A 13,688-nucleotide genomic window follows, 5' to 3' on the forward strand; every position below is an offset into this window, starting at 1 on the left:
GGAAAAACCGTTTCCCAACATTTTAACATTAAAGTTAATCAATAATGACAATGATCATCAGTTGCATAAGAATCATGTGCTTGTACATATACCATGAAATGATGCTGTTGTTGTACTGTAGTGTACGTACATAAGGTCATAAGGTGAGAGAAGCAGGTGAATGTGAAACTCTCTATTAGGCTTCTGAGAAGTCAGTTATTTTCACTTTATCTGAGTGGAGATATACTAACTCCCTGCATCCATAGTAACCTCAGCAGTGGACCAAATATGGTATTACATCAGGCTGGGTATGTTTGGCTATTCAGTTACAAAGTGACGAACAGTACACTGAGCCCTTAATCAAATTGCTCCAAGAGAAATATCAGATATAATTCGATATACCTTTCTTACATCACTTGGCTGCGGACACGCGGAGCTCTGAAATAACAAGTCAGTCGTTTGCATAGAGATACTTCCGTGCCAAAGAAAATCACCCCATGCACAGAACTGCACTACAAACCTATTTTACCAAAGAGAAGAGATATTATGGAAGCGGGTCGAGATTGTGAAATGTTTACAGAGGAGGAATGGAAAGAAACTGGGTAATTATCCAACAATTTTGGAGAGGACATACATTTCCGCCAAATGGATTACCTCACAATACTTTTTGGATAAACAGTATCATTCTGCGATGTACAAAATGTAATCAAGTCATATCTTGCTGGGCTATAATGCAGTGGGCCACAAAGAGATATTGCCTACATGTTGCAGCAGCAGTTGTTTGAACTTCAATTGCTCCCTCAGCTTCAGTGAAAACTAATTCACCCTGGCTGAGAATTCCCTTTACTACTGCTTTCCAGTGTTGGGAGAAGTCTGCCTTTATGGTACAGTAAGCCTGCCATTATTATATGCTGTAGACTATAGACCTTGCTTCAGACTTATTCAAAATGTACTTGTAAGGGACTCATATGGATAGATAGATAGATAGATAGATAGATAGATAGATAGATAGCCATTTTATTTATACCACAAGTCTTGTATTGTTCTTTACTTTTGGTACCTATTAAGCAATTGGTGTATTGCAAAGTGTCTAAAAAAACAAAATATGAGACTTATTTTAACTTTCACATGGTTTCAGCATCAGCTAAATTGGAATAATTAAGTAACGAATATGAGAATATGTCAAAATACATAAATGACAGGTGCCTAATTTGGTTATAGGATGATTTACTGCCCTTTGGAAAAAACCCATAGGCTATTAAACGCTACAAGTGCTACATAACATGTTAGCTCTAGGAAGACTTGTAACTTTTATATGGCAACAATAAGATTATAGCAAACATAAACGCAACAAGGAGCGCTTCATTTCCAATATTGCGGGGATATTTTTGGATACTATGCCATGGTGTAATGTCGGCTTTGGGCGTTAACTCTGCTATTAGCGCCACCGGTTCCGTGTGAATCTCTTTATTAAAGATGTCGCTATGGGTCACGGACCAGACCAATTACAATGACACGCGCTACAACGAGCCGCGAGCCCAGGTGTTCTCTAGTGTCGCGTGCGGCGGATACATACCTCCTCTTCGTGGTTGGTGAATTCACTCTGCTCGTTTTCTTTCTCGATTTTGTTGTTATTCATTCTGAGCCGGACTCTTGTATCACTTTCACTTTGACTGTCTTCTTCTTCTTCTTCTTCTTCTTACTCTTCTTTGCGTCTTTTGTTTCTGCTTCGCTCTCTTCGGCTTCTGCTGGGACCCAATTTTTTTTTTTTTTTTTAAGAAGAAAAAAAAAAGCACCGTCCGACAGACAACAGTCCGCGTGCGGCCGCTGTCCTACTGACCCGAGCTTCCCCACTAGTTTGGTGACATCAATCTGATCAGAGAGGATCTTTTTTTAAAAACAGAAAAGTCAGCAGTGAGTGGTGTTTCTGTGCAGTCCGATATTCCTCAGCATTCCCTGGAAAGCTTCTCCGGAGGCTCTTGTTGCTGTTCCCCCAAAATGAAATACAGTAAATGTTCAGTGGACTGCGCCGCAGGCAAACTTCTCTCCCCATCCCCTTGTGAGGGAGGAAGGGAGGGATGGAGGGAGCAGCAGGGGAGGGGAGGGGAGGGGAGGGGAGAGGAGGAGAGGGGGGAGTTTAGGGTGGGGTAGTAGAGGGTGGGATGCACCGTGTGTTGGGCTTTATCAAGTTTTATCAAGTGCTGAAAGAGCAGCAGTGGAAAATCTGTGCCAATCACTATATCACCTTTTAGACCAGCTGAGTGTTATTTTAGTCAGTGCAACATTCTTGAAGTATTCAGTGAATCTGGAGGCTTATGTGGCTTTAATAACCATGCATGTGCTTAAAATATACAGTCTACACCCCCATTTCTAAAGAATTATTTGGGTTTTATTTATAAAACTGTTTTATATTAAGTTATATTTCCAGGGTGTCTAGATGCTGTTTTATAGCCAACTCTACTCTGCCAGGAATAAAATCCTGGTGCAATTATTTTTGGGTAGCTTTTATTTATTTTGATATGGTATTACCAATTTTAAACCTACATTCATTGATTTTTTTGGTCACCTGGTAACAACCAGACAACTGCAAACACAACACTGACACACCTGTGTGTCATCTAATAATACTGATGTGGTTTATGTAGCAACTGTGTTAGCAGCAACATTAATATTAATTTTTTGGAATTTGTGTCCACCTGAAAAATGTAAATCATATATTCATCTCCTTTTAGCTCCGTTTTGCTCTCCACCAACTCTTACAGCAAACGCTGTATTTGGCTCTCTAGTTGCTAAAAGCTTCACTTTGTGCATCGGCTATCCATCGACTTTAACTGCTGCTGTTTTGTAATGGGCAGGTAGTGAATAATTTATATTATTTTATTTTTATTTTATTATTTTTTGCTGAAAACAGCTGACTGGATTAGAGGCCAATGAGAGCAGGTGAGAGTGAAACAAAACAGTAAAGTTTTGGGGTGTAACACCAAAAACAATGAACTATAAGGCACCAAAACACTCAACAAGACACAAACAAGTTGAAAAGAACTCCAGAGGTGGATGGCTTTATCACTAGTGACCCTTTTCTCATTAAACATAGTTATTTTATCATTTGTTAATATAAAAATCTTGATTGGAGCAGATTTAGAAATATAAATAACATATACCCATTCTAAACATATTTTTTTACCTAAATTTGCTAAAACTACAAAATACCTTGTTTCCTCAGTGGTATCTTTCACCCTGAGTCAGCTGTTCATAGTGATCTTACATATACCTGTTTAATCATTTTTTACCTTTAGTTGCTGCTTTCTACACCTTTACTAGGACAAGGACTTTATACATCACACGGTTGCACCAGCTGTGTGTTTCTTAGTTGGGGTGTGAAGTTGACACTAAAGGCTTAGTGATTACTAGTTAGTTTGTAACTAAATCAGCTACTAAAATGAGTTGCACAACAGTAACTTGAGGCATAACCTTATTAGTTTGGACATAAAGTTGTAACTAAGGCAAGTGGCCAATCAGCGCTCAAAGAGTGTCATGGTCATGGATATCATGTGCATAGTGCATTAGCTTTCTGGCTGCAGGAGCCACTAGGCATCTTGGCACATCCTAAGCTATAAGCGATATTCAAGTATCATATCAATAAATTAGGTCTAAATTAGGTCATGCATTTAATGAAAAAATGATACTGTGTGGCAACAAATCAGCTGTTTTACCATTAGTGAGCATAATGCTGTAACACTTTATGATTTACACCTACACAAGGGTAGGTATGTGTAACTATTGGTTACTTAGAGTTATGTCTATGCTTATGCTAACTACAGTAATCTCCATGATGCAATCACTTAAATTTAGTAATGCATGGATCACAACTTAATGGTAAGCTTAAATATAAACACACCTGGTGCAACGGGTTGCTGAATAGCATCTAAATGTTTTTTTGTTTTTTTTAAGTTTTGTTGTGTTTTGTTGTTTTTGGACTGCTAATGGAAAGCAGCTACAGTAGTAACTAAGGCACAAAGTGTCTTTTTCCTTCGGAATTGTCAGATCATAACACTGTCTCTTGTTTTTTAGTCTGAACTAATGTAGAGAAGGTTTTGAAATTTAACTGTGAATTTGTCTTTTCATACAAATGCTTTTGTTTTAAATAGTTGTGTTGTTTGTAATATAGTGATAGGAACAATCCAGCTTTGTTCTCTAAAGTAAATTCATTTATAGTATGCACACACATAAAGAGTCACTTATTTTTACTTATTTTTTGTCACCTGTTGACTGCTTAACCTTTAACCAAGTGACATTATACTGCATCAATTTCCGTCATAAATGTGGCATCACAAGATGTGTTGTTACCCAGCTAAGCATGCTCACTCAGGAGTATTTTCTGTTTCTTACAATCATGAAATGTGGTACTCAGCACATTCTATCATCTGTAAAGATACACAGCAGTAGACACAGACAATTATTAACCTGACTCTTTATTGCACTTCACGTGACTGCTGGTTTATTATACCCTGGAGTAGGTTTGTAGTTTCAGGCAAATAGTTCCCCGCATATATCACAGCCTCTGTGTTTGCAGATTTGCAATGGCATAGGTATGTTGTACATGTAAAGAAGACCTGGAGACAACACCTGTACATTGCTCAAGATAGAGTATTATAACAAGTTGCACAAATCCACACTGAGCTCAGTGAAGACTATCTGATTTATGACCTTTGAGTGGGGAAACAGCCAGACCCTGGAGCTTAAGGAAGTGATGTTTCAATAACAGTGGTGATGTACAAACACTAAAAAAGTTTACTGGCACGCCTATTATTGTCTGCAACGCAGGGTGCAAAAGCAGCTTGAAAGCAGCGATCAGGTGACAAGGCAGCCTTGAACGCTCCCCCATTTCAAAACATTTATTTTGAGCAACTGCCTCACTTTGTATTTCACGATGAAAAGTTCAAGAGCTGACAGTAGCTTGGTAGTGGAGACTTTGACTATATGTTGCATGACATTTATTGCACAGGACAGAAGCTCGCATTTTGTGACAGCCTGTGCAGAAAACAGAACGAGTCGTTTTTGCTGAACTTGCACCTCAAAAGCAACAAAGGAAGGAAAAACAGTCATTGTGGATCGGTCTTAGAGATTTCTGCTCTTTCCCCTCCCCGATCATGTCTATATCAATTACACTGCATCTGAAGCATACACAATGAAGAAGGGACATGGCAGATTCTTTTATGTTGATGAGGAGAGAGGGAGAGAGGGAGGAGGGTCTCGGAGTCTTCGAAGCAGATAAAAATGGAAATGCTCCCCTTGCTGCTCAACACCCCTGTATCAAAGCTTCCTGCTGGAGTCTGGGGAGCGTGGAGGGGGAGGAGAGGTAGGAAGGAGGAGGAGAGGATAGGAGTTGGGTGGGGGGAGGAGGGGGGAGATGTCCCAGCTGTGTTTGACAGGTCTCAGGGCAGAGCTGTGTGGTCTGATGCTCAGAGAGGGAGGGTGGTCCCCCACAAAACACACATACACGCACACGCACACACAGAGGGTGGGGAGGGGGGAGGAACTAGGAGACAGTCTGGTCACGGTGTCCTGGGTAACATGTCAGCAAGCTTTGACATGGTCCAGCCTTACATGAAGATATCTCTGTGTTATCAAAGAGAGAGCTAGTTTAAGGAAATGCAACACAATCAGTTACACTGGTAAAAGAAGCCTTGTTATTTTAGCTGGAGTTGACAGGGGTGAATAAAAGAGAGGATGCAAGTTAATCACGTCATAGAAAGGAATAGTTTGACATTTTTGTTCTTGTTAAGAATAAGATGAGAAGTCAAAGCTCTCGTATCTGTACAGCAGACACAGCTAGCTTTGCTCCATCCAAAGGTTTTACTGTATAAAAAATGAGTCTATCATCACCTCTAAAGTTCACTAATTAGCACGTCATAAATCTTGTTTGCTTAATCCATACAAAGTGTAAGAAAAAAAAGTCTTGTCACTGTGAGACTGCCAAGAGGAAGTCTAGCAAGAAATTCCCTGTAAAACCTCAACGTGTCATTTTCAAATCACTATGCTAATTTACTGTAAGCTAAGCGATAAATTCATCGTTGTATTAGAAGGTGTCACCGTTCATGCCACCAATACTGTAAACACTGTTTTTAAAGTTCCTCAGTTAAGTACAGTAGTAAGTTCAGTCTGTTACATTCAGTACAAAAAAAGGGATATAAGACACATCCACTGTTTATTCATCAAGTCTTTTGCAGTCTTTAAATATGTTTTTGATGGCAAACTGAAGTACTCAGCTGCTATAAGTTTCCGTTTTGGTGTTCAAGGTTTGATTGTACTGAGCACCAGATGTTTTGATCCTTTGGTTTTTGTACAGACTAAATAAGTAAATAACATTAGAGGTGCTGGAGGCACAATTTTTCGTTACCTTTGGACAGAGCCAGCTAACTGTTTCTCCCAGTTTCCAGACTTTACACTAAGCTAAGATGAACAACTGCTGTGTGTATATCTTCATTCTTGCCTTACAGACATGAAAGTGGTATTGATCTCATCTAACTCTCAGCACGAAGGTGTTTTTCCCAAAATGACAAACCATTGCTTTGAGAACAAGAGATCATCTTTTTTCACAGATAACTATCTCAATTATATTCCAAGAACCTCTGCAGAAACAAAGGCAGGATTGAAGATTGAGACGTAAATCAGATTATCCAATATTGTCTTCTGGATCACTGACTCATAGCTAAAAGGCCAGCTTGATATAAGCACCAAAACAAGAATCTATCATGACACAATGCCGATGTATTGACCAATGGTGGGGTCCCTGAGGGAGCCCCCCTGTGGTTCTTGCAATCCACTCGGTCGGCAGTCAGATGACTCAAAGATGTGTTACGTCATTTCTTTCTGTGTTTAGACTGTTTCTTTGCATTCCTGCAACTCAGAAGCAATGCAAACTCCTCATCACTGCACTCCACGGTTATTAACTCCCTACAAAGCCCCCTTGCCCCCCCTACTAAAAAGAGAGGGAGAACAATGTTGCAATCTAAAAAGGTCATCTGTAAAAATAAGCAGCCGGACAGCAGCTCTTGGTTTGGCCAAGCAACACACTTCACCCTTTTGAATGATGCGGAGTAAGTGGCTTTCATTGGGCTGGGAGCCAGGCCATTCCATTCCTTTGACTTACTGATACGCAGCTTTCCTCCCTTATGCTTAGTGCCCTTTGATCTTCCTGTAAGATCACTAATGAGCAATTTGTGGTCAGATTGACCCATTCTAATTGGCCATGAGAGGTCTGGTGCTTTGTTTTAGTTTGCTCAGTCTTTTCAGTGGCTTCTTTTCGCCACCAGAACTCTGTTCAACCTCTGTGTGGCATAATGAGATCAAATTAAATGACAACACCATTACTTTTTGTTTTTAATAGTTGCTGTTTTTCCTACTTCACATCATTTCTAGTGGTGTATGTGCTGCAGTCAGAGTCTTCCTGCCTTTATATGCCAATACATTCTCCAATATTATAAAACAAGAAGAGTTTGAAGCCACTTTAGCTGCTATGAGATTGCACTCATAGTTCTTTTCAGCTAAATGCTAATGGCAGAATGCTAACATGTTCACAATAACAATTCTAACAAGTGAATGTTTAGTAGGCATGGTATGTCTACTATGTTCACCATCTTAATTGAGCATATTAGCTTTGTAATATTTGCTAATTGGTCCATAACACAAAGTTCTCACTTTGGGTCCCCACATGGGCCAAAAACATAACATTCAATCATATATTTCCATAATGCAATCTCTTTCATCATATCCTCCCTGCCTGGTAAATAACCACTTCTTTCAAAATTAACATCCCAACGCCATTGTTATCGGCCTCAAACACAATCTGCAATAACCCTGATGACATCATATGTGTAATTTTCTAAGACAATAGAAAGACCCCTCCAGAGTTACAGCACAGGTTGAGCAGTACTCCTCATGACTAGTAAAATTCCTCATGTGTAAAGCCTTTGAAAAACCACTTACATATTTCACAGAGGCCAAAACTTTAGCAAATTTTTCAGCACACATTGCAAAATGACAAGCAACATGTAAACTAGACCCAGACAACGGAAAGTTTATTTGTAAATCTTAATGACAGATGTTGGCAGATGTCAAGGAAAACTGTGGTTTTAGTACAATCTTCATCATCATGTTGCTGTTGTTTGTCATCACACTTCCTGTGGTGGACTGGCTGTGAGAAAGAGAATGTGAGAGCACTTGTGATTAAGTGGGTTGCATTACTGAGTAGTGAGGTAGAACTTGCGTTTGTACTCAAGGGCACTGTTGGGGTTGTTGAGCACCGCTGTATGTTAAACCTGACAAGCCATGAGATGTAACCCTCCTCTGAATAAAAACAAGCTTTACTCATCAAACAGGTTTTCTGTCTTCTAATATATGGAAAGGTCCCAAAACACAAGAGCAAGGAGCACAGGTCTGTGTCATTAGATTAGATACAATAAGCTTTCATGCTTCAGTGACTAGAGGAAGGGTTGAGAAGAGAGCAGAGACACTGCTAAGTATGTCTCCTAGGCTTGAATTCCCAAATGTTGACACAAGTCGACATAATGGGCTACAATCTTTCCTTTGAACGCTGTTGAGTGGTCCTAAAATGTCTTAAAATGGGTCAAAGGAAAGTACGTAAAGTCATATCTGCTTTTTGTTGTGCAGTGGAACCAATAAAAGGTTAAACTAAAACCAGGTCCTTTTTGTTTGCTGCCTTTGATCTTAAGTGAACAATGTGTGTAAAAGAAATTATTCACTTGCTGTCTGCAGTTAGGTGTTAGGGTTAGGGTTAGAAATGAGTCTTATTTTTAGTAAGACTTTTCTCTTTTACTTTACTTGTTAGTGAAGTTGACATTTTATGTTGTGTCATGCTGTACATGCACATCACACATATTTATGGCATTTATGGTTAAAATGCCTATGACTTTATTACAGTTACCATATACACTCAAACAACAGAAAGGTGATTAGTACAGAAACTGTCAGCGATATTAGAGGGTATGCACAGCAAAAACGAACGTCAGCAGGTTAACATTCTCAAAATGACAATGCTAACATGCTGATATTTAGAAACCGCAAAACCAAAAATGTCAACCTCATGGTGGCGCTACACATCATCCGGGGGGTCATAACTGCAAACAAATTGGCAATCAATCCAGTAGCTGACCAATCAACAATACTTTCTGTACAGGCATGCCGCTAGCATGGCTAAAAAAGCATGACATCCAGCAAGTTTGGGTCCTGGTTGTGATGAAATTAATTATTTCTGTGGGAATGCAATGGAAATCACTGTGGCCTATAGGTCACATTTCACTTTTCAAAGGTGGAGTGGAGCTGGATGCAAAGGTCAGCTGTCAGAAAGCCTTTATCCTCCCAAACCAACTGGTGGCCTGTTTGAACATGACTGACTGGACTCGACTTCACCAAGACTTGAACTGCATGTGCTGCTGTAAACACAAGACCATTAGAGTGCATCATAGAATAAGAACTGATGTATTTTTTCTGGTAAAATGTCATGGTTAGATAAGAGATATGAGTATAGTACACTCCTCCATACCAAGTGTTGCATTGCAAACTAAAATCTCATGCATTTGTCTATATCATGATAAGACATTTCAATGAATCCTGCATATTGAAGTGAAGGCAGAATATTGACTTGAGATAATCATATGAAAAGAAAAGCAAATACAACTGCAATGCACAAAAGTCTGCTTTAACAATTGAATGGAAGCTGGATAATTCAGTTTCACAACAGTACAGTAAGGGAGAGGTAAAAATAACTGCTTCCAAAAATAGAACAACATTTGAACTTCCTCTCAAATTCCTGCCATGAGTTGCTATCATCACAGCCATTTCGCCTCTCTAAAAACCCTCCACAGATTAAAAGGCCACACTTGCCCCCCATGAGGTCCTTGTCACTCTGTACCCAGCATCTGTCTTCCTTGTCACATTAAAGTAAACTGACGCTTTGGCAACACCCCAAAATAAAAATGATGCTAGTGGAAAAAAAAGAAGTGAGAACGGAAAGGAGCCTAGACGTGGCCCCGGCTGCACTCCACCGCTGAAATAATTAGCCCCTAGTTGATGTGGACTCCTTGTGGGACTCCACCGTGACATGTTCAAATGAGTATTGGCAGTGTGTGACACCAGCTGTGGGCCTCCAACAGGGAGCTGCTGCACTGTGCAGCGAGCGCCATGCCCAACGAGCACGACACAAACCCCTTTAACTCTGACGAGCAGGGGCGGCGGCCTTGAGCTTGTTTTACAGCTCGGAGACAACTGTGAAATGTGTCATTTGAACTCTTTTATGTCAGGTGTGTCAGGCGGTGATACGTTATCGATTCTCCACCACACACATTTCCATCCACACCCAGATCCGTGAGGCTGCAGCGCAGATGGGAGCACCACCCAAGGGGCTCAGTGGAACAGACACAAGGAGAAGGTGGTGGGGGCGAGGGTTGGTTGTGGGGTTGGGGAAGGCACCGGCCATTATTCAGACCCATCGTGCAGTAGGAAATGCAAGTTGCAACCACACCCATGTCAATTACAATAAACCATGCTCTGTGTGGAATTCCCACTGAACCCATGGCACCAATTTGGCAACCCCTGGTGGGAAGGCGCAGGACTGGCAACCCACCGAATCAAAGATGGGGACTACCACGCCCATAGCTTTTGTTTAGGAAGGACTTTTGCGCAATAATTGCACTTACTGAATGTTAAATCAGCTTATAGTTGATATAGCTGATACAGTCCTACAGAACTATAGTGGAAGCAGGGACTATTTTAAGCCCAGAATTTTCTGCATATTTCAAGCACAACAACATGGTAATGTAGATATTTTTAACTGTATTATTAATAAATACTATTTTAATTGGATATGTTTTAAATCACCTGATGACACAAAGCCTTCAGTGCAGCCAGGCTGTTCAAATAGTTGCTCAACAGTTCCTCCTTGTGGTCAGAAAATTACAAGACAACAAATGTAAATGCATTTTTTTTATTGGAATCATTACCCTTTTGTCTTTATATTATCTCTTTATATTGCAGCCTATTATAAATATAGATGAAAATCATTGATTAACATAAAAATGGCACAGGGAATTTACCATTTCAGGATGAAAATATATAATAAATAGTCACTACGGAAATTAAAGCAAAAGTGCAAAATCAGGAATCATCACATATGGTATGCAGGAAGAAATGTAGTGTGTCTGATGGTCGTTTTCAGTGCTAGAGGTAATCCATTAGGCATTAGTGAATATACAGTAGACGTAAGTGAAGGTTGAGGGAAATGTGTGAGCTTCAAATGTATGAGTGCAGATGCTTTTGGTTGCAGGTTTTACTCTGAATCCAGATCTGTCTTAGTTTCTCACGGGCGTGCCGCTTCCCTTCGCTGTCTTCTTAAGGTGATGGTAGTTGGGAAGAATCTTCATGAGGAAGTCGAGCTGCAGAGTCTGAGGCTACGAGACAAAATCCATCATTGGTTTGGACACATGTTCGCACACGAGCTGGCAAAAACTTTGTGTCTTGCAGGCGTTGACAAGAATTGACTGACCTGAGGCTTTTCGCTCTGCACACGACGGATGCAGTTTGATCCATACACCACTGTGTTCTCTGGCACGACCTCACACGTGTTGACCTGGCAGCACGCGCCGACAATGCAGCCGCTCGTCAGGATCACATTTCTCCCAAGATCAGCTTTGATTCAACATGAGGGAAAGATATATTTTTATTAAAAAAGTACATTATATGAATATAAGAATAAGGGTTGGGTGAAATGATGATACATACACGGTGAGATAATACAGATTTACATACCTTGCTATATCATGTCATGAGATGAAGGTATAAAATGATGTAATATATGTTGGGACAGAAGATTTTATCAATTTCACACCCTCCATGAGATAATTACAGTGCTTACCTTTGGATTCAATCACATTGTTGTCTCCAATTTTCAAAGCCTGAGAGACTGTGGTAGAATTGTTAAGGATTTCAACCAATTAATTCACATTTACAAACAACAAATAGCCAACCCAGACTTCCATGTATCTGTAAAGGATACCACATCCAACTTCAAACACATTGTTGGTCCCGATAGTCATCGTCTTTGGCTCAACTCCCTCTGTGTCTGGCATGATGTTCTCTGGATAACTAGAAAACAAAATCAATAGGCTGTGATGGAAAGTAACAACATTTACTCATGATGTATTTCTTAATTCTAATTTTGAGGTATACTTGAGTATTTCCATTTGATGCTGCGTTATGCTTCCACTCAACCACATTTATTGATAGCTTTAGTTACATTTCAGATGAAGATTTGACACAATGGATAATATTAATTCAAATCATAGTATTTAAAATAACACATTGTTAAAGATGAAACCAGTGGTTTTCAACCTTTTTGGTGTTTGAAGTCTTACAAAAAGCAGTAAGTAGTCGAGGTCACTTTTTTAAAATCTTTGTTTTTTCTTCTTTCCTCTTCTGTTAAACATCTCACCACGCCTCACATTTATCTGCTGACCTTTTGGAGGGTCCTGACCCCTAGGCTGGGAACCAATGGACTAAACTAACAGTGTAAACTAGCTCCACCTCCAGCAGTTACAACAGTAACATGCTGCTCACAAACAGATGCTTCAGTATTAATAATGTAATGTAATAATATATCAGTCAGAGGGACCAAACCACTACTTTCACTGTAATACTTTAACTACATCAAGCTGATAATACTTATGTACTTTTACTTAAGCAGCATGTTTACATTGATGTATTAGTACTTTTACTTAACTAAAGGACCTGAATACTTCTTCAACCACTGCCGATAAAATGAAACTGTTATGACCAAATAGGGACATATTATATATTATAAAACATACTCTACCTGTTAATGATAAGTGCCTGCTCCTCTATCAGATTGCCTTCTCCAATGACAATAGGCCCTGCCTCTGCTATGATTCTTGCTTTTGGGTGGACAACTGTTCTAGCACCTGTAAAAAATAATAATAATAATAAGTTAATTTTGTACAGTGCCTCATCTCCCTGGAACATGGAGTAGCTGGATGAATGCCTTAGGCTATTTCTCACCAATGGTCACATCTCCTCTGATTTCACTCTCAACGCACACAACAGCTCCAGCTGCAATTTTAGCACTGCAAGAACAAAGAAAACATTCAAATTAATGATGTACTGTACTCAGACAGAATATAACACACAAAGCACATCAATAGGTTATTATACTGTCAGTATGTAAGGCTATTACGGTGTCGCCATCAGTGATTTTGCAAGATTATTGAAAGAAACGACGGCCATGCCGGCTAAAACTGCCACAATATCATCCCTAATCTAAATGTGGTAACGCTGATTAAATGATATCTACCTTTTCTGTGCCATGATCTGCTTGTTAGCGTCTGACATCCTTGCGACGATGATTGAATGCGTCTATTGTTGATTATTAGCCCTGGATCATGAGCTGAAGCTCAGGGTTGATTGTGTTTGTCTGCAAATATCAGCCTTTAAGCTTTGCTGCCATCTACTGTATTTTCAATGACACTGCAACGTGTGTTTTATATGTAAGGTATATTATACATTTGTTTTTAATAGTATTTACAAACCAGTGTTTCTACATAAATCAGTATGTTAGTAATACAGATAATTATGAAATGAACATGAATACGAAAAAAATGAAAAAATAAGGAAGTGTT

At 39.6% G+C, this 13,688-nt stretch overlaps 2 protein-coding genes across 4 annotated transcripts in view; both read right to left on the minus strand.

Annotated features, from left to right (window-relative positions):
* LOC128383328 (RNA-binding protein with multiple splicing-like) overlaps positions 1-2,019 on the minus strand; it is a 40,867-nt gene extending 38,848 nt beyond the window's left edge. For all 3 annotated transcript variants that reach the window (XM_053342948.1, XM_053342947.1, XM_053342946.1), the window contains exon 1: positions 1,556-2,019. In XM_053342948.1, coding sequence (XP_053198923.1) covers positions 1,556-1,618 — 63 coding nt within the window. In that variant the 5' untranslated portion in view covers positions 1,619-2,019. The remainder of the gene's footprint in view (positions 1-1,555) is intronic.
* Positions 2,020-11,135: 9,116 nt separating this feature from the next.
* On the minus strand, positions 11,136-13,401 carry dctn6 (dynactin subunit 6). The gene is made up of 7 exons (XM_053342949.1): positions 13,364-13,401; positions 13,072-13,136; positions 12,869-12,974; positions 12,053-12,141; positions 11,912-11,959; positions 11,543-11,685; positions 11,136-11,447 (listed from the first exon to the last, which is right to left on the minus strand). Exons 1-7 carry the CDS (start codon positions 13,399-13,401, stop codon positions 11,349-11,351), a joined length of 588 nt encoding a protein of 195 aa, XP_053198924.1. The 3' UTR covers positions 11,136-11,348.
* Positions 13,402-13,688: the final 287 nt, after the last annotated feature.

This window comes from Scomber japonicus, chromosome 22 (genome assembly GCF_027409825.1).
Source record: "Scomber japonicus isolate fScoJap1 chromosome 22, fScoJap1.pri, whole genome shotgun sequence".
In the NCBI taxonomy this organism is placed as follows: Eukaryota; Metazoa; Chordata; class Actinopteri; order Scombriformes; family Scombridae; genus Scomber; species Scomber japonicus.

What these genes read in the sequence shown, in the direction of transcription:
- dctn6 (XM_053342949.1), bottom strand. Translation starts at nt 13,401, where the DNA reads ATGTCAGACGCTAACAAGCAGATCATGGCACAGAAAAG. An exon ending in CAGATCATGGCACAGAAAAG is followed by an intron (nt 13,137 to 13,363) that starts GTAGATATCATT and finishes TTGTTCTTGCAG; the next exon opens with TGCTAAAATTGCAGCTGGAG. An exon ending in TGCAGAGCGAAAAGCCTCAG is followed by an intron (nt 11,448 to 11,542) that starts GTCAGTCAATTC and finishes TTTGTCTCGTAG; the next exon opens with CCTCAGACTCTGCAGCTCGA.